The following is a 23,172-nucleotide window of genomic DNA, read 5'->3' as shown; positions in this document are numbered from 1 at the left end:
AATTATTCCTAAGTTTTTACCACATTGTGTTGACTGTAGGTTTTATATGTCACCCTGGCCATCAGTTAGGGATATTAAAACTTTTATGTGTGTATACTACATGAATCAACTTAGCACACATGCACACATACTACATGAGTAGGTTGCTGTTCCCAGGAAGAAAAGAAATACTCAGCAAATCCATCCATGGAGCAGACTTTCATCTCTCTTTTGCTCTCAGTTCTTCAGGAGGGCTGGGTCATTAAATCTTGCCCTGGGCTCAAAAGCTGGCCTGGAGTCTAGACTCCTCCCCATGCAAGTGATGTGGCCCAGGACAGGCTGCAGAACTAAGCCTCAGTTGCTTACTTTGCAAAGTGGAGTCATACAACCAACTCCTGGTGCAGTCTGAGGATTAAGACAGGGATACCCACAGATGAGCTGGGGTCTGTGCTGTGCTCAGTCAATTAAGCCATGTTCAATACTTTGCAATCCATGGACTGTAGCCTGCAGGCTCCTCTGTCCATTCTTGTCCAGGCAAGAATACTGGAGTAGGTTGCCATTTCTTCCTCTAGGGGATCTTCCCAACCTAGGGATCAAACTCGTGTCTCCTGCATTGGCAGGCATAGTCTCTACCACTGAATCACCTGAGAAGCCCTTTGTCCAGCATCTAAGGGTTGGACGATTGGCCACTGGGCACAGTAAGAACTCCCCTTGTTCTCAGCATATAAGAACATTTCCGTATTTTATAAGTTTGCCTTGCCTGCATTTCACAATCAAAATTCAGCTTACAAAATCCACTTTCTTAGGCCACTGGCCTAGTCAGGGCCATATTTAAATAATTAGCCTTAGGAATAGAATAAATGGACATGCTAATTAACTTTCCTGCATTGCAGCCTACACCTCAAGTTCAGAAGCTACCTGAGCTATCTGCTCCTTTTATATTCTCCCAGACCCTGCTGCAGAGAAGGCAATGGCACCTCACTTCAGTACTCTTGCCTGGAAAATCCCATGGACGGAGGAGCCTGGTAGGCTGCGGTCTGTGGGGTCGCTGAGGGTCGGACATGACTGAGGGACTTCACTTTCACTTTTCACTTTCATGCATTGGAGAAGGAAATGGCAACCCATTCCAGAGTTCTTCCCTGGAGAATCCCAGGGATGGGGGAGCCTTGGTGGGCTGCCACCTATGGGGTTGCACAGAGTCGGATACGACTGAAGTGACTTAGCAGCAGACCCTGCTGGAACACAGATGTCTGCACACATCTGCTCTTCGCTTCAGAGCAAAGCTGCTCAATAGAACTTTCTGTGAAATAGAAACACTCTATAATCTCAGTTGTTTGATAAAGCAGCTGCCAGGCATTTGTGGCTAATTAGACACTTGAAACATAGTTAGTGCCACCAAGAGCCAAAGTTTTGATTTTATTTAATTTTAATTAGATATCACTAGCCAAGCGTGGCTAGGAGTCACCATATTAGAAAAACTGAAAAGATGCTTCATTTTCCTCATCAGGCTCAGTTCATTTTCCTCAGAGTCTCAGTTCCCACCCAGACTACAGGTGCCTTACCCAAGGACAGGAGATAGATGCACTTAGCTTACATTGAATGGTTTCCAAAGAGTTCTGCAGCGTGACTTTGTGAAAAGCAGCCTGGGTTTGTATGTGAGCATGTTAATGAGAAAAGAGAACCGTGTTACCTAACCTCACACTGCAGAAGTGCAGAGGGGCGGCTGCAGGATGGGGCGGAAACTTCAGACCGAAGTTGTCCAGATTCCCTAGGCTTCTTCTCATGAAAACAAACCAAATGCAAACACCTCACCACAGTGGTCACCACTGCTTGCTCTTAATGTGCACCACTTACCACAGGGCCATAAAAAAATTTCAGAAAATAAGGGCCATGCTTGCTCTGAGGGCTGCCCAAGTGGCTCAGTGGTAAAGAGTCCACCTACCAAGAGTCCACCTATCAAGAGTCCATCTCTTGAGGAGACTCAAGAGATGCAGGTTCAATCCCTGTGTGAGAAAAATCCCCTGGCTACCCACTCCAGTATTCTCGCCTGGAAAATTCCAAGGACAGAGCAGCCTGGCAGCCTACAGTCCATGGGGTCGCAAAGAGTCAGACACGACTGAGCAGCGAGTGTGCACACACAGGCGAGGCTGCTGTGAACATCCTGGAGCAAAAGGACCTAAGGACTGCCCCCTGAGCACCGCGAGGTCCGGTAGGAGGAGCTCAGGAGGCCTCCTTCAACTCCTCTCACTGCTTTGCAATCACTTGTAATAATATACATCTTAATAATTTTCATGCCCTTTTCTCCCAAATCAGAGCAACACAAAAGAGAATCAAAATCAAAAGAGAGAAAAATAGTTTGAAAAACCTGCTTCAGCCAAGTCTACAGGGTCAAGGCTCCACCAGGCACGGACTTATCTTAAACAGTTACTTGGTTTTTCAATTTCTTGTGGTTCTGACAATGATATTGCCGGCTTCTTCAAAGCCCAGAGCGCGCGCTGTTGACAGGAGGGTTCAAGCAAGTGGATTCCAACCTACGACCTTTAAAGCCTCCCCTGGGAAACCCCGCTGTGACTCACAAAGATGTCTTTAGCTGGCCTTAAATTTTAGTAGTCATACTGGTTCCAGATTGACTTGCCCAAATTCATGGGTGGGGCCGACTCTTCAGGCAACCAACCATTCAGGTGTCAGAGAGGACGCTTCCGGGTCTAAGCCCCGCCCCCTGGACCCCGGCAGCTTGCCTTCCTCAGTGGGCTTAGTTGGGGCGTAGGCGGGTGCTGGTCCCTTACCTGCAGGTCTCAAACCCTACGCTCCGGGCCGCCTCCATCTGGGCCATGGTGGGCAGCGTGCTATTGAAGGCCTTGCAGAGGTCGGCAGCCTCAGTCTTGGAGATGCTGTAGCGACCATTCTTCTCCACGTGGAATACGCCTGCATATCGGCAGGTTATATTCAGATCTGTGGGATGAAAAGAAACAGTTAGATTGTTCTGCATCCATCATTTGGAAAGGGTAAGAACTTTGTTTTAGAGTAGCCTCATTGCAAAGCCAAATAATCTTCCCTACTGGCCAGAGCCTTCCACCTTCACTGCAGCATGTCAAAGCATTGCTGCCTCATGCTTAAATCTGAGATAAAACGCAGGAAAGTAGCACCACTTGTACATTCTGTCCAGGTGGTGCTAGTGATAAAGAACCCACCTGCCAACACAGGAGACAAGAGACCTGAGTTCGATCGTTAGGTTGGGAAGATCTCCTGGAGGAGGAAACGGCAACCCACTCCAGTATTCTTGCCTGGAGAATACCATGGACAGAGGAGCCCGGCTGGCTACAGTCCATGGGGCCACAGAGAGACACAACTGAGCGACTGAGCACATCATTGAGAAAACTGAAGCTCAGAAAAGTGAGCTGCCCAAGGAAGTGAGGATTGCTGTCCAGAGCCTGTAGCTGCCTTCCTGAATCCCAGCTGTTCTGTTTCAGCAATACAGTTCCGAGCTGATAGCCAGGGTGGGGATGCCTGTGACTGCAGTGTCCCTGGGTACCTAGTTTCTTTGGGGTTCTCTGTGGCATCATCTTTCAAGAAGCCTAGGTAAGTTATATACATATTATTCATAGGTGAAGAAACTGGAGCTGAGAAAAAGGAAATGACTTCCCAAAGTCACCCAGCAATTAAGTGGCAGAGCTGGAATTCCATCTCAGGTCTGTTTAACACCAAAACCCACACTCTGATCCACTTATTCCCGTGTGCTCAGGAATCCTTTCATGTCATTAGAGCCAGTCTTCACTCTGGAGGGATACGCCTGAACAACTGTGACCTAATGACGAAGACAGGATCGGTGTTAATGGAACTGTAAGGACAACAAGTGCTCTCTCCTCTCTGAGCAGGAAGTAGCTTCCAACCACGAGAAAACAGTGTCTGACAAAGTACAAACCGAGATGATAAGAGAACTGTGAAACCTCTCCACAATCTTTCTCGATTCTGAACATAGTGAAAGAAGAAATGGAGCTTTGAGAAGACATAAGGCAGTATCAAGTGGTTTTCTTTTGTTTCATCAGCGCAGAGGTGCTTTTAAAAAAGTGTCAGAACTAGGTGAGATGGAGCAAACGTGTTTGGGGGATTTCCTTTCTGGTCTAATGGTGTCCTTCGGAAGCCACTCACACAACGCTTGGCTGATGAGGCTAGAGGAGCACAGAGGAGGGGAACGGACAAGGCGCTTTTGAAATCCTGTTTGTTTTTACTGACATTTTCAGCTTTGGCTTCGGTTGGCCAATCTTTGCCAAGAGAAACTGTTGCGCTGGGTGACTGTCCTTCCGGAGGCCCTCTGTGTGTAGCTTACAAAAGAGAAACAAAGCCTCCCAATCAGCTTCTTGGAGGTGAGACTGTTAGGAGAGATCTCAGCAGATGCCAGGAGAGGCAGGGCGTGGCCGTCAGCACGCAGCCGGGTGGCTGCCGTCACTCCCAGGTTAAATATAAAGTCTGAGGCATGGACGGTGGCTTGGAGCTAAATGGCAGTTTCTGTGTTATTAACATAAATTTGAGTTTGCCACCTGGCATGTAGAATATGCAAATACGAAAGGAACCATTCAGATTGATACTTGTGAATAAAATCTCTTGAGTTCCACGAGGCGCAAACAACCTCCCTTGATAGACAACACACACGCAAGTGTGTGGGTGTCTCTACGTGTGCGTGAGAATAGTGAGTGTGTGTGGTGTGTGCTTATGGTCAGCCAAGACAGGAAAGCATGGATAAAATCTAGCTTCAGCCTTCCTAGAAACACGAAGATTAAACAGGGCGTGCAGTAGATCTCAGAAAAGGGACTGCTGGATGAATGAAGAAATTCTATGCAATGTGAGGATTCCACAGCTTATATTCATCTTAATCTCACACATAAAAAAGGTCCTATCCTAGCCCTGATGGCATTCAGCCATCTGGGAATTCCAAAGATGGTTCCAAAACCTTCATTTCAGGTCAAGAGTATTCACATTCCTCCCCTCTGGGTCCCTCATGCCTTAAAAAGGACCAAGCCTTTCAGGGCTGTGTATCCGTTAAGTCTTCAAAATGTATGAAGACTTTCCAACACTTCCTTAACACTTACACAAGCAGAAATTACTACCCCCAAAGGGTATTAGTAATACTAACTGCAATAATAGCTGTTAACACATAATGTGCACTTATGATGTATAGGCCAGACATTCTTCTACCCATTTGACAAGTATTAACTCATTTTATGGAGAAGGCAATGGCAACCCACTCCAGTACTCTTGCCTGGAAACTCCCATGGACGGAGGAGCCTGGTAGGCTGCAGTCCATGGGGTAGCGAAGAGTCGGACACGACTGAGCGACTTCACTTTCACTTTTCACTTTCATGCATTGGAGAAGGAAATAGCACCCTACTCCAGCGTTCTTGCCTGGAGAATCCCAAGGACGGAGGAGCCTGGTAGGCTGCCATCTACAGGGTTGCACAGAGTCAGACACGACTGAAGCGGCTTAGCAGCAACTTATTTTATCCGTATACGGTAGGTAATATTATTGTCCCCACTTTCCAGATACAGAAACTGAGGCACAGAGAGGGGAAGAAACGTGCCCAGGTTCACAGAACTCATAACGATGGAGGTAGGATTCAAACCCAGCCAGTCTGGGCACCAAGAGACCACAGGATTAACCACCAGGCCACTACTTCTAAACCTAATTTACAAAACATTTTATGCACTCTCAACCTCCCCCATGCAGAGCCAGAAATAACCCAAGGTTTAAGTTAGAGCAAGACTGAGGCATGAGTAGCCATAGACCGCAAATCACAGGACAGCCTCCTGTGTCCCTGGCAATGGCCACACTGCCAACACCTGTAGCGAGGCAGGACTCCCCAGATATCTGGGCATCGCTCTGGATAAACAGAGATCTCTGTGACCCAGGAGCTGCCGTGACTCAAGGGCCTAATAGTAAATGGCCAAATGCATCTCTCCAATAAGCCTGTCCAGCTGGACATGAATCAAGAATGCTTTCCCCTGGGCCCTCTGGTCTCCAATAAATCATGAAATAAAGGAATGATCCCATGTTCCTCCCTCTGAGAGATCTGATGGGTAACACTAATGGTTGGAGGCCACTTTCAGATTCAGGGTGGCGTCTGAAGGAGGAAGAGTGTTTGTTATGATGCGGTTGCCAGGAGGACAGAGGAACCATGGGCCCGGCACCCAGGGATCTCACTGCCCATGTGGGAAGAGCTCTATCAGTGGCCTGTCGGGAAGACCACAAAAAGACATGCTCACCAAGAGACCTGTGTAATCCACTCCCTGGCACCAACTCACATTGAAGCCTTGTAGTTCAACTTAGAGGAAATATACCCAAGATATACCCTGGCTTCAAGTCCTGACATTGCTACTAGCTCTGGGTTACACAGATAGATAGTTCCTTAACCTCTCTGACACTCAGCCTTCTCCTTGATGGGATGACAGTGCCATCGGGGTTTGTGGGACCGTGAAATGAGACAAAGCATGTCAAACACTCCGTATGATGTTTGGCACTTAATTAGAGCCAATGGGTGTTTTATACTCATTAGGTGGGTGATCTACTTCAGCTAAATTAATTCTCACAAAAGTGCTATGGAATAGGTACTACTGCCAAGCCCATTTTAGAGAGAAAGAAACTGAGGCACAAACAAATTAAATAATGTGTCCAAAGTTACCCAAGCTGGGGAGTCAGGGTTCCAACTCCTGGGCTATGACACCAATTCTGTGGGGTTCTAGGTATATTTGTTTTTGGATAAACCAAAGCTGATCCATAACACTATTAATCTTGCCTATATTTTTCCCTAAGACTCACATCAAGAAAAATAGATCTTTCTAGTAAAATCACCCCAGCACATTTCAAAATCTTGCTTAGGGCCTGAGATGAGTAGCTTCTTGGTTTGCTCCAGTCGCTTCACAAGTGGAAGAAAATCACAGCCTCTTCTGAGAGTACCACACTGTGTAATCTTTACCCAACTAGCCCCTGAGGGTCTCCAGACTTTCCTCGGAGGTGAGTAGCGTGGGAGAATGGATGTCACACAGCTGACCAGCAGGGCTGAGGGACAAGTTCTCATGAGCGGGTCTTCAGGGGTCTATAAACCTGTGAAATTACTTATATGCAAGATTCTGTGTATATGTACGTATCTATGTATCTGCACGCATATGCATGCAAGCGTGTACACGTGTGTAGGTGTTTCGCTGGAGACAGCATCCCTGGGTTTCCATTAGTTTCTCAAAGATGTCTATGACAGAAATAGGTAAAGAATGATAAGAAATTATTATCTTTCAAGTGAAAGTGTTAGTCACTCAGTTGTGTCCGACTCTTTGCGACCCCATGGACTATAGCCCACCAAGCTTCTCTTTCCATGGGATTCTCCAGGCAAGAATACTGGAGTGGGCTGCCATGCCCTCTTCCAGGGGATCTTCCTTTAAGGTTTCTTCATTAATGAGAAATTCCAGGATTCTAAAATTTTGGAACTTCCTTGTGGGCTTCCTGGGAGCAGTGACTGCGTCTCTCCCCAGGACCCTATGCAGTACCATAGAGGTAGGCACCCATGGAACAAATGAAGGGAGGAAATGCTTCCCCACTTCCCCACAGGACAAACAGATTGTGTGAGCTACAAACAAAACACGTCTCAGGTCCACTCCCCACATCGTGTCTAAAAGAATCAGCAGCTGGCCCTGGTTGAGAATTCCCCAGTAGATATTTCAAATGTCTTGAAGCGTTTGCTTCTGAGAACTTATGCTGTTTTCCCTGAAAGCAAACGTTGCAGAGACCAACTTTCAGCTCTGTAGCCAGTGTTGTCTGCCTGGACTTCACAGTCATCCTCTCCAAGATGAGCAAGGCCTTTTTGCATCCTGTCATAGGGACCCTTGAGGCCGGATCTCCTGAGATGTCTTGAGGACACACACGGGGCACCCCACGTGCAGACCCCGGGAGACCATCTGCAGTCATGCTGTGCCCAGAGGCTCAGTTCTCCGAGCCAGACTTCTCCAGATGCCCTCAATGAATTAGTGTGTTTTCCAACAGGCGCCACCTAGATGGGCCTGGCCCCTTTCGTCATCTCCTCAGAAAGGGTGAGGCAGCATTAAGGCAGAATGAGATTTTTGTTTCCTGATTTGGTCCCACCAGAGTAGGCTGTGAGTCTGGGGAAGCTGGTCTTCTTGAAGACTGGGAGAAGGCCACTTCGTGCGACTGAGTGACTTGTGCACTTTCCACAGCCATGATAATAACTGCAAATGTTCATCCAGCACCTAATTGGACCCCTATGAGGTTTTTAATATTTTACACCTAAAATTTCATTTAATTCTCACAGCAGTGGTGGTATATGGCAGGCACTTTTATTAGCCCCATTTGACACGGAAGGGAACTGATTCTTTGAGAAGACAGGAATGACGTGAGCCAGGGCCCAGCAGACCAGATTTCTGATTGGGCAGTCTGGCTGATCACAATGCAGTGTTAAGCGGCACCTCATGCGTGGGACAGATGCTGAGCTACAGGAAACCTACTTCTTCTCCACGTGGTTTGTAAGGTGCAGAGAGGTGAGAATTAAAAGAGGGCTCTGCAGAGAGGAATTTGAGCTAATAAGCTCAAGTATTATTTTAAGATCACAGGTCTCTTGATTCTGGACCAGAGGCTTAAAAGGGTAGGGCACTTCTCCTAAGAGCTTGGGAAGATGTCAGTGGGAAGACCTGCACTAATGGAACTTACACCCTGTCCCCAAGGCAAAGATGCCAAGGAGGTCCCTGTGTTTGCTGACTTTCCCCAACAGAAGACTGGCTTCCTCTTTCTCATCCTACTTGTCCTCTTCCCGTCATCCCCTTGAAGATCAAAGGCTCCAACCCCAGCTGCAGCCTCAGGCCCCTTCTGCACTTTACAGTCGGAGGACTCTGGCGGAAGTCAGGCAGGGCAGAATGAAGACAGGTTGGCCTAGGACTGGGATGCCAGACCACAGGCTGTCCCTGTGACATTTTGAGATATCAGATGACCAGCCTACAAATTTCAACAGACCAGGCCATTCCAGCTGGGTCATGACACTCCATTCACTCCATCAAACTCCTGGAGTCAATCACATGCAAGACAAAAGCACCTGTGGGCTCTCCACATTTTCACCTTTATACCGTTTATCATGAGTTAGCCAGGATCCTCTTTCTATCTTCTGATTTGCTGAGTTCATGTCTGGAAAAGGTTATGCAACTCACAAATCTAATCGAACTGATTCTGATCAGAACTAGGGAGAGAAAAGGTCAATTTTTTTAAAAAGCATTATTGCTAATTGGATCACCTGTGTTTAAAGCCAGGCGGGATAATAGGGAGCAGCTAACCAAATTCTCAGGAGACACAAGAGGAAACAAAAATCCACAATGACCGAGCATGGCCCCCTAGCCAGTTGTGAGAGAAGCAGGACCTCCGGGGTCCAAAACTGCTAGATTTCGGACCCCCTGTCCAGTGCTCTAACTACTGAACTTGCTTTTATAAGAGGCCTGAGCAAGCTGTTCCAATAAAGGCCACAGTCCACAGTGTCAATGGGACATGAAGAAACCATTCTGTTCTTCATTGTGATTGTTTAATGTCTTCAAAGCCCAGAAGTTTCCATCTAGGAGTCTTCCTGGCAATTACAGCCCCTGCTGCCACCCAGGTCTGCCAGTCCAGAAGGCTGGCAGCATTCCTGCTGCCCCACATCTCTCGCCCCCATCCCCTGATGCCCATGTGATGGGCGCCTGATGAAAGGGTCTATTGTTCAGCATCCCCTTCTGAACCATGCCAAAATCACGCTCAGTGGCCGAATCGCCTTTGGCTGCCCCGGGCAGACCATGAGGCTTGGGTGACTCAGTCTCTCCCGGAATTGCCCTGGAGGCGGGTGAGGGTTTAATGAGCAGAGAAAATACTCATACACCATCATCCCCAGAGAATTTCCTCCAGAATGTGTCCTGGGTGGCTTTAAACTGAGCTTTTCATCTCTTGGCGCTCAGAAGGGAAATGCACCCCAATTTCTTGGCGCCTGACTCTATCCTCTGGCCTCTCAGCCTCTTGTCCAAGGAGCCTGTCATGGCAGCCAACACTGAACCAACCAGGACCTATCACATCCGCTCTGTCAGAGGAAAGTGCAGGGGCTCTCAGCCACTGCCCTGACCCTTCAGTCTAGGCCTCCCAAGGACCAACCCCATGAAGCTCTTAGCTTGTTTGTACAGAGTCTAAAGAAAGAGCCCCCACCCCTGCCTCCTGGTGGAAGGATGGAAACTGGGGGAGAGGAGAGGGTGGGAAGGTCTGATTAGGCCCCCACTCCTGATCCTGGATCCAACAGTCTTTCTGGCCAAGGAGAGTGTGTCCCAGAACTGTCACCTCAGTACCCAGTTCTGTGAGGCTAAGTGGTTTTGATGAACGAGTCTCCGGGAAGACAGCTGAGGGAGAGAAACCACAGCGTGTACCCCTACATGTCGCCATGGCAACCAGAAAATGCTCGGCTCTGGGCCTAAGACCTTTGTTTTCTTCTGTTTTCTTCTTTTTTGGATCATATCTGTTTAACAGACTGACTAACACAAACCCAGGATGTGGTTAAAAACAAATGAGAAAGTATCTCAGGAGCCCACATGGGGTTTTTCCTGTTGCAAGCAGAAAAGAAAAAAGAGGTCCTACTTTATTTCATACCTATATGTACTTTGGTGGCGAGGGGGTGGGTAGTTACAGTTATATCACCTATCTAGTTCAGGTACAGCTCTGGTTCAGGTCTGGAGCCAGATCTTTGAGGAACTGGCTGGTTTTATTTTGAGGGGAGTACTTCACGAGGGGCTTCCCTGGTAGCTCAGCTGGTAAAGAATCCGCCTACAATGCAGGAGACCCTAGTTCGATTCCTGGGTCAGGAAGATCCCTTGGAGAAGGGCTGGGCTATCCACTCCAGTATTCTTGGGCTTCCCTGATGGCTCACACAATACAGAATCGCCTGCAGTACAGGAGACCTGGGTTCAATCCCTTGGGTTGGGAAGATCCCTTGGAGGAGGGTGTGTCAACCCATGTCAGTATTCTTGCCTGCAGAACCCCATGGACAGATGTGCCTGGCGGGGTTCAGTCCATGGGGTTTCAAAGAGTCAGACATGACTGACCAACTAAGCACAGCACACTTCATGAGAGCTGAGGTGGGCTGAGACTGTCACTCACGGATAATAGCTGCTTTTCGGGGTGGTTAGTGAGTCACTGACACACAGATGACCCGTAGGGCCCCATCTGGGAGAGGGGCGAAGGGGTTCTAGCCTAAATCTTACTCATTATGAGCTGTGTGACCTTGAATAAATCACTCTCGATTTCTGGTTCACGCCTAAACTTCCTGCCTCTCAGGACGAAGGGAGGAGTTAGGAAATGCTTGAGCTAGTAGGATAAAGCAGGGAGGAGCCAGATGCACACCTGGGGTGATATGAACATCTCAACACTTTTCAAAAATCTAACATTGATTAAGATGCATACAGGCTCCAACCCCAGCAGAACAGGCGGATCAAAGCACAAGCAGGTGTCAGTCATATCACTATGGTGGGGTCTTTCCATCTCCAGTTATGAAGCATTTCTACATCCAAAGGTAGCCCTGTGAGGCCCATCAGGTAGGTACTATGGCCCCATTTTACAGATGAAGAAGCTAAGGAGCAAGAGATTCAGAGACTCCTAAGTCTTACAGAATTTGAATAAAACCCAGACCTCAACTCAGATTTTCGAGGTATTCTGATTTTCCCCATTATCCGTGGTTCTGCCCTTTCCATCTTGGGTGTCAGCCAGCAAAGGGGAAAAGTGGCAGCATTCAGACAGAAGGGTGATGGTTTTCATACTTTACCTTCCCTTCTCCTCCCAATGATGTCTTAGGCAGAACCACAATATTTAAGAATGGAGGAAAGCAGAATTGCTTCCGTGAGAGCTGGAGTGAGGATGAAGGGGCAGACCCAAGACCCTGGATCCAACAGCAGCTCATTCTTGCCCAGCCCCTACCCCACCCCACCAAGGTCCTGATACCCTCCATAATGCTTTCTAAGAAACTGCATGGAACACTCAGGAAACCACTGCAGGAGGGGCCCATAATAGCAATGATAACCACTGCTTGGCAAGGCATGCTGTGTGCCAGGGGCTCCAAAGCATCCTAAGAGGGTTAGTCACCCCTGTGACAGATATGGAAGCAGAGAGTCAGAGCACTAAGTCATTAGTACAAGGCTCTGAAGCCTGAAGGCTGCAGCCCAAATCAAACACATTGCATAAAATGCTTTAAAAGTGATCCAAGCTTAGTAATTAAAAAAAAAAATGCTCTCATCAGTCTCAAGAATAAAAATGCTTTGCAATGTAAAGTTCTCCTTAAAGGTTGGAGAGAAGATAGCTAAGTCTGCCTTTCCAAACCTAATCTACAGTGATGGGAGCTGATCAGCAATGAACTCGAGTGGCTTGACAGATCCAGAAACTGAGGTGAAGCTGCTGTCCTCCAAGGCAGAGCCATCCAGGCTGAGGGGAACAGAAGGCCAGCACCAATTCCCACAGAGCCCAGCAGGACTGCCCAGTCTGGGGTATCTCTAACTTGGATTTGAATTCCTTGACCCTATCTCTCCCAGCATCCTTTCAACGGATGAAGAGAAGATTCTGGAATCTATGGAGCGGCTTTTTGGTGTTGAACATTAATCTAGGTGTGGTAATCATGTCCTACCATGGGATCCTTAGAACGGCTTTGAGAGGTCAAATCATCAACTCCATTTTACAGATCAAACAGGTGAGGTTCAGAGCACAACTGACTCAACATTCGACTATGAAACTGGCATGGTCACAAGTCAAACGACGGAATTATACCTGGTCTCTGACATGAGTTAGTTTAGGCGTTTACCAAAGCCACCCTCCTCTGCGTGGGGCACAGAGACTCTCACACTGGGGGCTGGAAATGTAAGGACCCTGTTGGGTGTGGCTGGGACAGGTCCTACTGCTGGACCTCTGGCTGGGCTTCTCTGCCATATTACCAAGAATGGAGTACCTACTGTGTGCTAAGTGCTTCCCACTGATTGTCTCATTTAATTCCCACAATAAATGTATGATATAAGGACAATTGTTGATCAGACCTTATTACAGATAAGAAAACTACCATTTAGAGAGGTTAAGAAACCTGTTCTTTTCCTATTCATTTATTTATATAATTAAATGTAAGTTGCCTCTATAAGTTAATTATGTCAAATTAAACATTTAATTAATTGGCATTTTAATATTTAATTGTTGACATTTTACCTGTTTTTCTTATTTCTGAATTTTGGTACTTGGAATACAGACTCTTATGATATCCAAAAAGAAGAAAACAATTTGTCCAAGTTTGCACTGTTAAGGGGTCAGGCAGCTTGGCACCTTTACATGGATTGAGATAGAACAAGAACCAGGCCTTTAGGTTGCCCCTTTCCTCTTCAAATACAACAGCAGTGAACTAATGCAGTTACAAAAGCATGTACTGATAACAACAAGTATTAAAGTGACCAAGGAGAATTCTGGATTTCCACCGATTTTGAATTAGGAGGGCTTGGAAATCAGGTCGTGTTTCTGTGACTCAGTCATTCTCTCCTCTCATAGATTACGTTTCTCTCTCTCTCCCTCTATCAGATGCTAAAGTGAAGAGCAGTGTGTGTGCACCCATGTGAATCACAGTCTCCTTTGCAGTTCAAGAACCTGACCATTATTCATTCTCCAGATGCTTTTGGAACATTACTTAGCCATAAAAAGGAACAAAATTGAGTCCTTTGCAGAGATGTGGATGGACCTAGAATCTGTCATACAGAGTGAAGTAAGTCAGAAAGATAAAAACAAATATCATATATTAATACATGTATGTGGAATCTAGAAAAAAACGGTACCAATGAACCTATTTGCAGGGCAGGAATAGAGACGCAGACATAAAGAATGGATATATGGACACAGAGAAGGGAAGGGTAGGATGAACTGAGAGATTAGAATCATATATACACTGCTGCTGCTGCTGCTAAGTCACTTCAGTCGTGTCCAACTCTGTGCAACCCCATAGACGGCAGCCCACCAGGCTTCCCCTTTCCTGGGATTCTCCAGGCAAGAACACTGGAGTGGGTTGCCATTTCCTTCTCCAATGCATGAAAGTGAAAAGTGAAAGTGAAGTCGCTCAGTCGTGTCCGACTCTTCGCTACCCCATGGACTGCAGCCTACCAGGCTCCTCCGTCCATGGGATTTTCCATGCAAGAGTACTGGAGTGGGGTGCCATCGCCTTCTCCGATATATACACTACCATCTGTAAAACAGATAGCTATTGGGAAGCTGCTACATAACACAAGGAGCTCAGCTCTGTGCTCTGTGATGACCTAGATGGTTGGGATTGGGGGGGAGGGCGGGTGGTAGAGGGAAGTCCAAGAGGGAGGGAATATATGTATACATGTAACTGGTTCACTTAGTTGTACAACAGAAACTAACACAACATTGTAAAGAAATTACACTCCAATCAAAAAAAAGTTCGGGAAAAAGAATTTACCAAAAAAAAAAAAAAAAAAAAAAAAGGATTAATACAAATGTTTCGAAACAGAGACCCTACAAGGGGAGACGCTGGATCATGGGGATATTTTTAAAAATCTGGGCCAGAAGATTTCTAGGATCAGTACAGTTCCAACTGCCCTGTGAGCTAAGAGCTTGTAATTCACACCTCTTCCTGAGCTTTCAATCTCTGAAATCTCATCTGTAACCACAGATGCCAGATGCAAATGCCAGGCTCCAGAGAACTCATTCCTGACAAGCTTTTAAATCCGACTCGAGCCACAGAGTTTGGACCAAAATCTTTACCATTTCATGCATCGCCGGAGTGGGCCAAACATAACTTCCTGCTCTTAAGGAACATGGTTCACACAAAAAAGCCAGGAGGCTTGGAAATAGAGAAGGTTACAAATGACCCTTCTGCCAAGCTGTCAAAGAAAATAAGATCTGTATTTTCCTTCAAATAAACGGTCACTGGACACAGAAAGAGACCACACCTGGGTGAAGGCCTAAACTCTTTTCACCATGGACATTTGAGGGGCATCCTAGAAGCTCTAGGATGAGGATGACAAGAACTCTTCCTATGAAATCTGTGCCTCTCAGGTCACTATTGGTCTCCCTAGGGCATGGTGCAAGGCATACATTCAAAGCCCTTTCTAGAAGATACAACCCTGGCAGCTGAGGACACACAAGGTCCCTGCCCTAAAAGAGCTTATGCGCTAGTGTGGGGAAACAAGACAGCCATACAGGGAAATGCACAGAATATAAATAAGGCGGTCTGGGGTAGCGATGGTACTACACGAAAATAAAAGATGAACAGGCTGCCTCTTCTGGCAGTCTGTGTGGTCTGAGGCTCACTCTTTTATGAAGCTGTTGGGTATATTTTCCTTATTTATTATGGGGCTCTTGGTGAGATCAGATACCTGACAAAAGAAAATACCTATACACAAACAGAGAGAGATTAAATCATATTTGGAATTCATCTTTGCCTTCCAGGGTCCATGACGAGATGTCCCTAGAATGTGGACTTAAGATAAACACGGGAGACTTGGAAGGCAAAGGCCAAGGCAACTGAATGAGCCAGCTTCCGTGTCCACTTGAGCCATTAGCTGGGTACCGAGTTGATGGAAGTGGGCTGCAGACACCCATTCTGGGTCTTTGCCTGAACTCGAAGGAGGCAAATCAGCGTGACAGAGCAAGCCCATCAGACTGCAACTGTGCTAAGTCCACGCACCAGCCCTGAAGGCTTACAAGAATCTCCCAGCATCTTCAGCCTCTCGGAGTTTACAGTTACTAGGGTGATGGAGTAATCACCCCCATGGTATTGTAAGATGGTACAGCAGCCAAGCTCATAGTCTTTCACATTAGAGAGACTTGAGTCCAAAGCCCAGCTTGGGGTCCTGTGGAACGTCAGGCACACCATGTTTTCTGAACCTTTCAGCCTCATTTCTTCCTTACTTAAGAAAAGGCAGCAACTCCCTCATGGGGTGCTTTTAAGTGTGAAGGAAGACACACACTTGAAATAGGTGGCAAAGTACCTGACGCTTAGTAAAGTGGCTGGGATTTGATTAATATTAGACAATCATCTCAAAGATTAAAGTGTATTTAAGGCTAAGAGCCTCCTGCTCTGACAATTCTTGATAAACTGGCCAGCCATTCACTGTATCACTGGTAACAGCCACTCAAGACTCCCAGTTAGGAGTCAGGAGCCTAATTATTCAGATACACAAGCCCCCGCTCTATACAATATGTGCAATTGACAGATAGGAAGGAAAGAAAGAAGGAAGAGGGAAAAGCAGAAAGGAAGAAAGGAACGAAGGAAGGAAGGAAGGAAGAAGTCATCAGATAGATGAAAGGATAGATGGATAGACAGACACTACTTATAAAACACTATTCTTGGAAGAAGTCTGCCTCAAGTGATACTAACCCATAGAATCAAAATGGGTTCCATTAGGACCATTCCTTGTTCATCTTTGTATCTGTGATGTCTGATTCATAGTATGGTGCCCAATAGATGTTTCTTTAGTTTTGTGGGAAATACATTAGAGTCCAGTGACCTGGGATCTGCAGTTTGACTTCTCACTAATAAGCCACCAGTACTCATCAGTAAGGCTTCAGTTTCTTTATCAGACCCAGGAAGAAGTTGGCTTTGGTAGTCTCTAGGTCCTTTGGCCAACCCAACGCTCTGCCTTTAGAAGGACAGGTCTACGTTTCTTTTAAACTTGATCTCTAAACCCGAGTGGCTCCCTCTTGCCTGCAGGGTTGTGGTATTTCCCTCTGGAATCAAGGCGGCGGTGGTGTGCGTCAAGCAGGCTGGAGCGGCCAACAAAAAGAAATAATAGACAAAACAAGAGTGTTACCAGCATCCTGCTCTCCGATTACACCAACTAAACGCCTTCCAGCCCACAGAGACTAGTAGAACCTGCCCCATCGAAGTCGGCGGGAGAGAATGGTTTCAATTAAGAGCAGCACAGCAGGATCGCGGATTCCCTTAGAGAGACTACTCCTAAATTATTACAAACAGCCCCAGTGCTCCCTGTAGCAAATTTCAGCATCGCGGGCCAACTCAGACCATTCTTTAGTTGTGAGACAATCCTCCAGTGAGGTGCTTTCGAGCAGATCCCACCTGCACCCCTGGAAGTCGAGACGCCCACTCTTGGTTGACTCCCTGATCTCTGGTGGTCTCGCAGGTCCCGCTGCCAGTACAGAGAGCAAAGAGGGAGGTTCGCTCCACCTGTTTTCCCAAAGATGACTCTCAGTAGTACTAAACTGTTTGAAGACCGTTCATTTTCAAGAAGCCAGAAAAACCCAGATTCTCAGGAAAAGGAGACACCTTGAAGCTTTAAGGCCTCCAGTTCTGGAGATGGAGAGGATAGGATGGGTCCCATAAGACTGAGTGGGAACGTTGGTGTGGTATTAGAGGGGGAGGATTGAATTTCAGCCCCACCACGTGAGAGCAGAGCCTTCTTGGGCAAGTTACTTCATCTTTATGAGTCTTAGTTTCTCAGCCTATAAAATGGCTCTGAGGAAATGCAGTCATTCATTTACTGAATGGATATTTGCTGCAAACCTCAAAGAGAGGTTTATGGCAGTTAGATAATAAACTCACGGGAAAGCATCAGCGTTGAGTTTGGTTCATAACAAGTGTTCAGTAAATGTCAATCTTTTTCCTTCTCCCACAGGAAGATTAAAAAAAACATCTTGCATGACCAGCCCCAGCTCTCCCAGATATCAAGGGGACCCCTGGGTTCTGATTTATAACGTATTTACACCACAAGCAATTGTTTGTGTTTTGATAGTCTTGTTTCCGCCCAAACAGCAGTCTGCAACCACACTCTTAAGAAACTAAAAGCAAAATGAGAATGTGACACAAAGGTGAACACTCCTATCAAAAGATGCAAAGTTTTAGTCACTTCTGAGGTGCGGTGGGGAGGGGCCGGATCTTCCTTTCTTTAAAGGCGAACAGAACTAAGCAGTTAAAGGTAATTAAAGTATTTGGGGGAGATAAGAGGATTGAACATCCCAATCTGATTGAAGGGTGGGCACTTCATGTGTTCAAAAGCTGGTCCCCCAGCCCCAACCCCTCCACAAGCAGGAAATTCCAAGCCTGGGCTTCTGGGGGAAGCAGCGGACCCTGAGGAACTTCAAAATTTCCAGAATGAGAAGGAAGCTACTGCATTAAGTTGCCCCTGAGGGTCTTTCTATACTCTGAGACCAGGTAAAGGAGTGCTTCCCAAGAGGGAGGGAAATACCATCTCCTCCTCCTCATGCCAACTGTCAGCACTGAAGGCAGGAAGAGCCAGATCCTGCTGAGACAAGCAGCCTTGGAGACTGCCTGTCATCAAGCAAGTAAAGACAGGCCTGGAGCGCGTCGGCCGACTCGCTTTCACCAGCTTCTGCAATAGCCAAGCTTCCCGGAACATCCCCGGCTGCCGTGTCTGCCTGGCAACAGTTGTTCCAGTAAGCATGTGGGTGTCAGCACTTTGGTGTCCCCTTGCCACCAAATTAAATGAGATCTTATTGACAAACATTTTGCCCAGAAATGGAATGAACATCTTCCAAAGGCAGCTGGAAGCATTTCTCAAGTGCAGCAGGAACAAAGTTAGGGCTGAATGAGGAAGGGAGAGGTTCCGGGTCTAATACTACAGTGATGACACTGAGGATGCTTGCTCCTGTCAGTTACTCCACACACAATCTGGTAGTCCTTACACAATCTTACACCTAGGTATTATTACTCTGCCTTAAAGACAAGAAAACTGAGGTTCAGAGTGTTGTCAATTGCCACGTAATTGATGAGGGGCAGGACTCGAACCCACGCTTCCAGGTGGCTCAGCGGTCAAGATTCCGCCTGCTATGCAGGAGCCACAGGAGATGCAGGTTTGATTCCTGGGTTGGGAAGATCCCCTGGAAGAGGGCACGGCAAGCCACTCCAGTATTCTCGCCTGGAGAACCCCTTGGACAGAGGAACCTAGTGGGCTACAGTCCATAGGGTTGCAAAGAGTTGGACACGACTAACGCAACTCAGCACGCATGCAGGACTCAAACCCAGACTGAACTCCAGTATCCACAGTGCTTTCTGAGAGTGGGATACCAGACTCAGATCCCACTCATGAATCCCTGACCTCGGTGCTTAGCCCAGAGGCTGAGCTGACAGTCAGTCCTACTAACTACAAGGATGATGAGTAAGCATTCTCTAATGTATCCTTTAGAAGACAGAGAACCTGACTTTGAGAGACTATTTTCTGATGGCCTATTTGAAGAGATCCCTGTTTCTAAATGTCTTCCAGAGAGTCTGGGAAGCTCATCTGGAGAAGAAACTGGATGAGTTTCCCAGAGGCTTTAACAATGCACACAATGCAAAATACAGAAGTAGATGTTGACTTTAGCTTTCCGGGCAATACAAATAACAGGAAGCTCAAACAGATAATAGGGTACCTTTCCTCTACCCTGAGAAACAGTCTTTAAGGAAGGCTGGAGATTATCTGATGGTGTTTTTCTGTAAGGAAACAGAGCTGCCCCCCAAACAAGTTTCACAAGAGAGCCATGGGGAGCCCCACCCTCTGTCCCCAGTAAGAAGAATCTAGAATATCCAAGGCTTGCCTCCCCAAACCTTCCTCCATCTCTTCTCTCCCTCAGCAGAACATGTTTCCTCCTTGTCTTTCACAGCCATCCTGAACACTGCACATATTCAGCCTTTGTTTGGTGCCTTTGCAGAAAACCATGGAAGAGACTATATCTAGGTGATGGTAGCCAAGAGGAATGGCAACTGGGGTGGTGCGCAGTCACAGAGGGAGGAGAAAAGATGTGGTCTGTTTGCTAACCCTCATTTGCTTTCTAAGGAAGTTTGTCTCTTAATCCAATAAATAGGTAAATAGATAGATGATACATACATGGATGGATAGGTACATAGACCAACAGATAGATACAGATGATTGACATATATGATAGATACATGGATGGATGAACAGACAGATACATAATAGCTACATGGATACATACATATGTAAAGTTGTTTTTTTAACTGAATTTGGACATCACAAACTGAATCTACCAGGGTAAGCCACAATCGCACAAATCCAACCAAATAGTAAAGTAGAAGACCAATTCCAAGTCTATTCATTCAACAAGATTTTATCCAGTGCCCCCATGGGCACTGTGCTAGGCACTGAGACCAGGGCATTGAAAAAGGTCAGCAAGGTCATTGCCCCAACGTAGACTATGGTCCAGGGAAGAAGACAAACATTCAACAAAACAACAACACAGCATAATAAATGTAGTATCAGAAGGGCAAGGTGCTGAACGCTTGCACTTTAAAGGGAAGCCTTTCCTCCCCAAGGCTTCTGCTGTCCCCAAGAGATGCCTCCCCGAGGCATTGTCATTTCAGCTGAGAACTGAAGGATAGACAGAGAACTAGCGGGCCAGGCTCAGCAGGCCTTGCAGTCAGGAAATTCACCCTCATAATAAAGCGTAAATCATTTCAGTTTGATAGAATCCATTTCCTCTCGCTCTTTCATCATTAGATTTTGAGAAGCAAGGCCCCCTTCCTGCATCAGAAACCATCACATTCTTGAGGTCCACATTAAACATCCCCTGGGTTTCTCTTCCCTGGATTCAGTCCTTATAAATCCTTTAATGATACTTAAGTGATAAAAAGGAATGGAAAAATAATTTTTTAAATTCTGAGTTTCCCTCCATGCTATTAGATTCATGAGCACAGTGCATGGAGGCAGGACACTGGCCCAGAAAACCCACCTGTCTCTCTTTGGACTAATCAAAATGTTAAGATGTTGAACCCTTGAGTTTTGGACTCAGAGAAACTATTAATATTTCGAAGGAGTTTTTCTGCTTATGAAAGAGCAATTATTCATACAAAATTCAATAGTTAATTTAGATTCCCTGAAGCGAGTCTGATCCATGGGGAGTCAACACAGGGTGGTTGCAGGAACATCAACTCTGAGGATGGAGAAGTTAAGATTCAAATCCTGAATCTGCATTAATTCTGTGATCCTGGGAAAGTCATTAAACGCCTCTCCTCTACAGGAGTGTAATAATGCTGACCGGGAAGCTGATGTGAGTGCTGGATTAGATAATGGAGCTGAACACACTTCACACACATTAACACACTCCAGGAGTGTAGTTTTTGAAAAGGGAAGCCAGCCTTCTCCCTTGGGGGTCATCATCTCATAGTTTACAGGAAGAGATGCTCTTCCAAGGCCGCAGTAATTCTGTTTAAATGGGTCACTACAGACTCATGGTCCTCAGCAAAGTGCAGCTCCAGCGGCGCTGAGATGAGCTGCAGTGATGAGTTTCTAATAATGAAGTGCTCAAGTGTGCAAAAGATGGGCTATTTCCTGTAAATTATAACAGATTTAAGGTTATTCCCTGATATGCTTTTCTTGGAGAGAGAAAAAGATAAAGTTACAGCTATCGTGATTGAGCATAAACCCAGACCATCCAAGCCTCCACCTGCAGTGTCCCCCATGTGAACTCTTGTCAGTGAGGTGTGTCTTCCCGGGAGAAGCATGAGGGTGTGACTTAGAAAACACAAGAACTTGCCTTTTTCCTTTGGCCTACACAGAATTGCAAATCAAACTCTACCAGCTGTGTGGACTCCCTTAGAGCCTTATTGATTATTTGGAGCCTTATTGATTAGAAGCGACATTGTTACCAATGCAATAAAATCCTTCTAATTGAAAGTGCTTCGGGGAAGAGGAGGCCACCAACTCCTAACTCATTTGGGTGGATCATGACTGGTCTAAGTTGAGCACTGTGATCAGAGTTCTCCTTGCCACTGATCGGGTTAGTACAGGTCTCCAGGGGAATGGCACACCATTCTTCCAATAAGAAGTAAAGTGAAGTCGCTCAGTCATGTCCGACTCTTTGCGACCTCATGGACTGTAGCCCACCAGGCTCCTCCATTCATGGGATTTTCCAGGCAAGAGTACTGGAGTGGGGTGCCACTTCCTTCTCCAAGGGAAGTCAATTAAGGACTTCTGCAAAAGCCATCCTTCCATTTTTAAAGAAGAGATATTTATGAATAAGTATTCCTTCTTCTGGTGGTAGACACTGCTTTTTGTTTTGTTTTTCCATAGGATGCCTGGAACTGTGAGAGTCAATTTGGGACCATGAAGGAGGCTAAGCTATAGGAAGACACTATGAGGGGCAGAGTGGAAAGCTGGAAGAAAACTGGATCTTTGATAATGTCATTGCTTCTGGAATCATCCTGTTTCCATACTTCTTGCTGTGCTAGATAACAGTTTATGAGAGTTGATGATTCTGTTCCTTACTGTGATACCAGCTGACATACACTGATGTGGGTATACCAAGAACTACGTGACAGATAGCAGTCACGTGGGACTGACACACCATGGGCTGATGCATAGACGGGCTGTGGCTTTTGTTCAGTCATGACAGCTATAACTCCACCCTTATCTCTCCAACCCAAGAAAGCACATCTGAACAAAAGGAAAAGGATGCCATCATCATCACTGGGAGGGACAATAGCCTGACTCTGTTCTTGTTCAGAAGACACAGTTGTTTATAACTGACCATTTGGATGGCTGGTGCCTATACTCTGCTAATTGATAAATACTATTAGCATCGTGCACGTGTGTGTGTGCACATGTCTGACTCTTTGCGACCCCATGGACTGTAGCCCTCTAGACTCCGCTGTCCATGGAATTTTCCAGGCAAGAATACTGGAATGGGTTGCAATTTCTTACTCCAGGGGATCTTCCTCACCTACGGATTGAACCTGCATCTCCTGAATTGTCAAGCGGATTATTTATCACTGTGCCACCTGGGAAGCCCAGCCTGTGCTTTTACCTGAAAGCATTCTAAGTGATGCTTTGTGGGGGGCGGGGGGTTGTTTCTGTTTTTTCCTTACCACATCTATGTCACCCTCTTGATAGAGTCCACTCCGGTCATCTCCAAGTATTTACCACCAACAAAGAGATTTTTAAAAAGTGAGGCCTTTATAGTCAGATAGTTGGACACCTGAATCCTAGGGCTCTTGCCTGCTCCTCCTGCCTGGACCCAGTCAATGCACCTGCATGGCTGCTGGAAGTCATGCTACAAACCACCCCTCAGGGACACATCAATCAGACCCTGGCCTCAAACTCTTGCCACCGAAGTGTTCAAAATAAGACCAAGAAACTTCCAATAAAATGGACCAAATTTGACCCTAAACCAAAGCTTAATGTTCAAGATAC

The 23,172-nt window shown here is 46.4% G+C and overlaps 1 protein-coding gene across 3 annotated transcripts in view; it reads right to left on the bottom strand.

Annotated features, from left to right (window-relative positions):
- Positions 1-23,172, bottom strand: part of CD44 (CD44 molecule (Indian blood group)) — an 89,445-nt gene that overhangs the window by 50,305 nt on the left and 15,968 nt on the right. For all 3 annotated transcript variants that reach the window (XM_052652099.1, XM_052652100.1, XM_052652101.1), the window contains exon 2: positions 2,766-2,931. In XM_052652099.1, the coding sequence (XP_052508059.1) occupies positions 2,766-2,931 (166 nt within the window). The remainder of the gene's footprint in view (positions 1-2,765; positions 2,932-23,172) is intronic.

This window comes from Budorcas taxicolor, chromosome 15 (genome assembly GCF_023091745.1).
Source record: "Budorcas taxicolor isolate Tak-1 chromosome 15, Takin1.1, whole genome shotgun sequence".
Taxonomy (NCBI): Eukaryota; Metazoa; Chordata; class Mammalia; order Artiodactyla; family Bovidae; genus Budorcas; species Budorcas taxicolor.
Note: the sequence above shows the minus strand (reverse complement) of the source record. Positions and strands in the feature narration are given on the sequence as shown.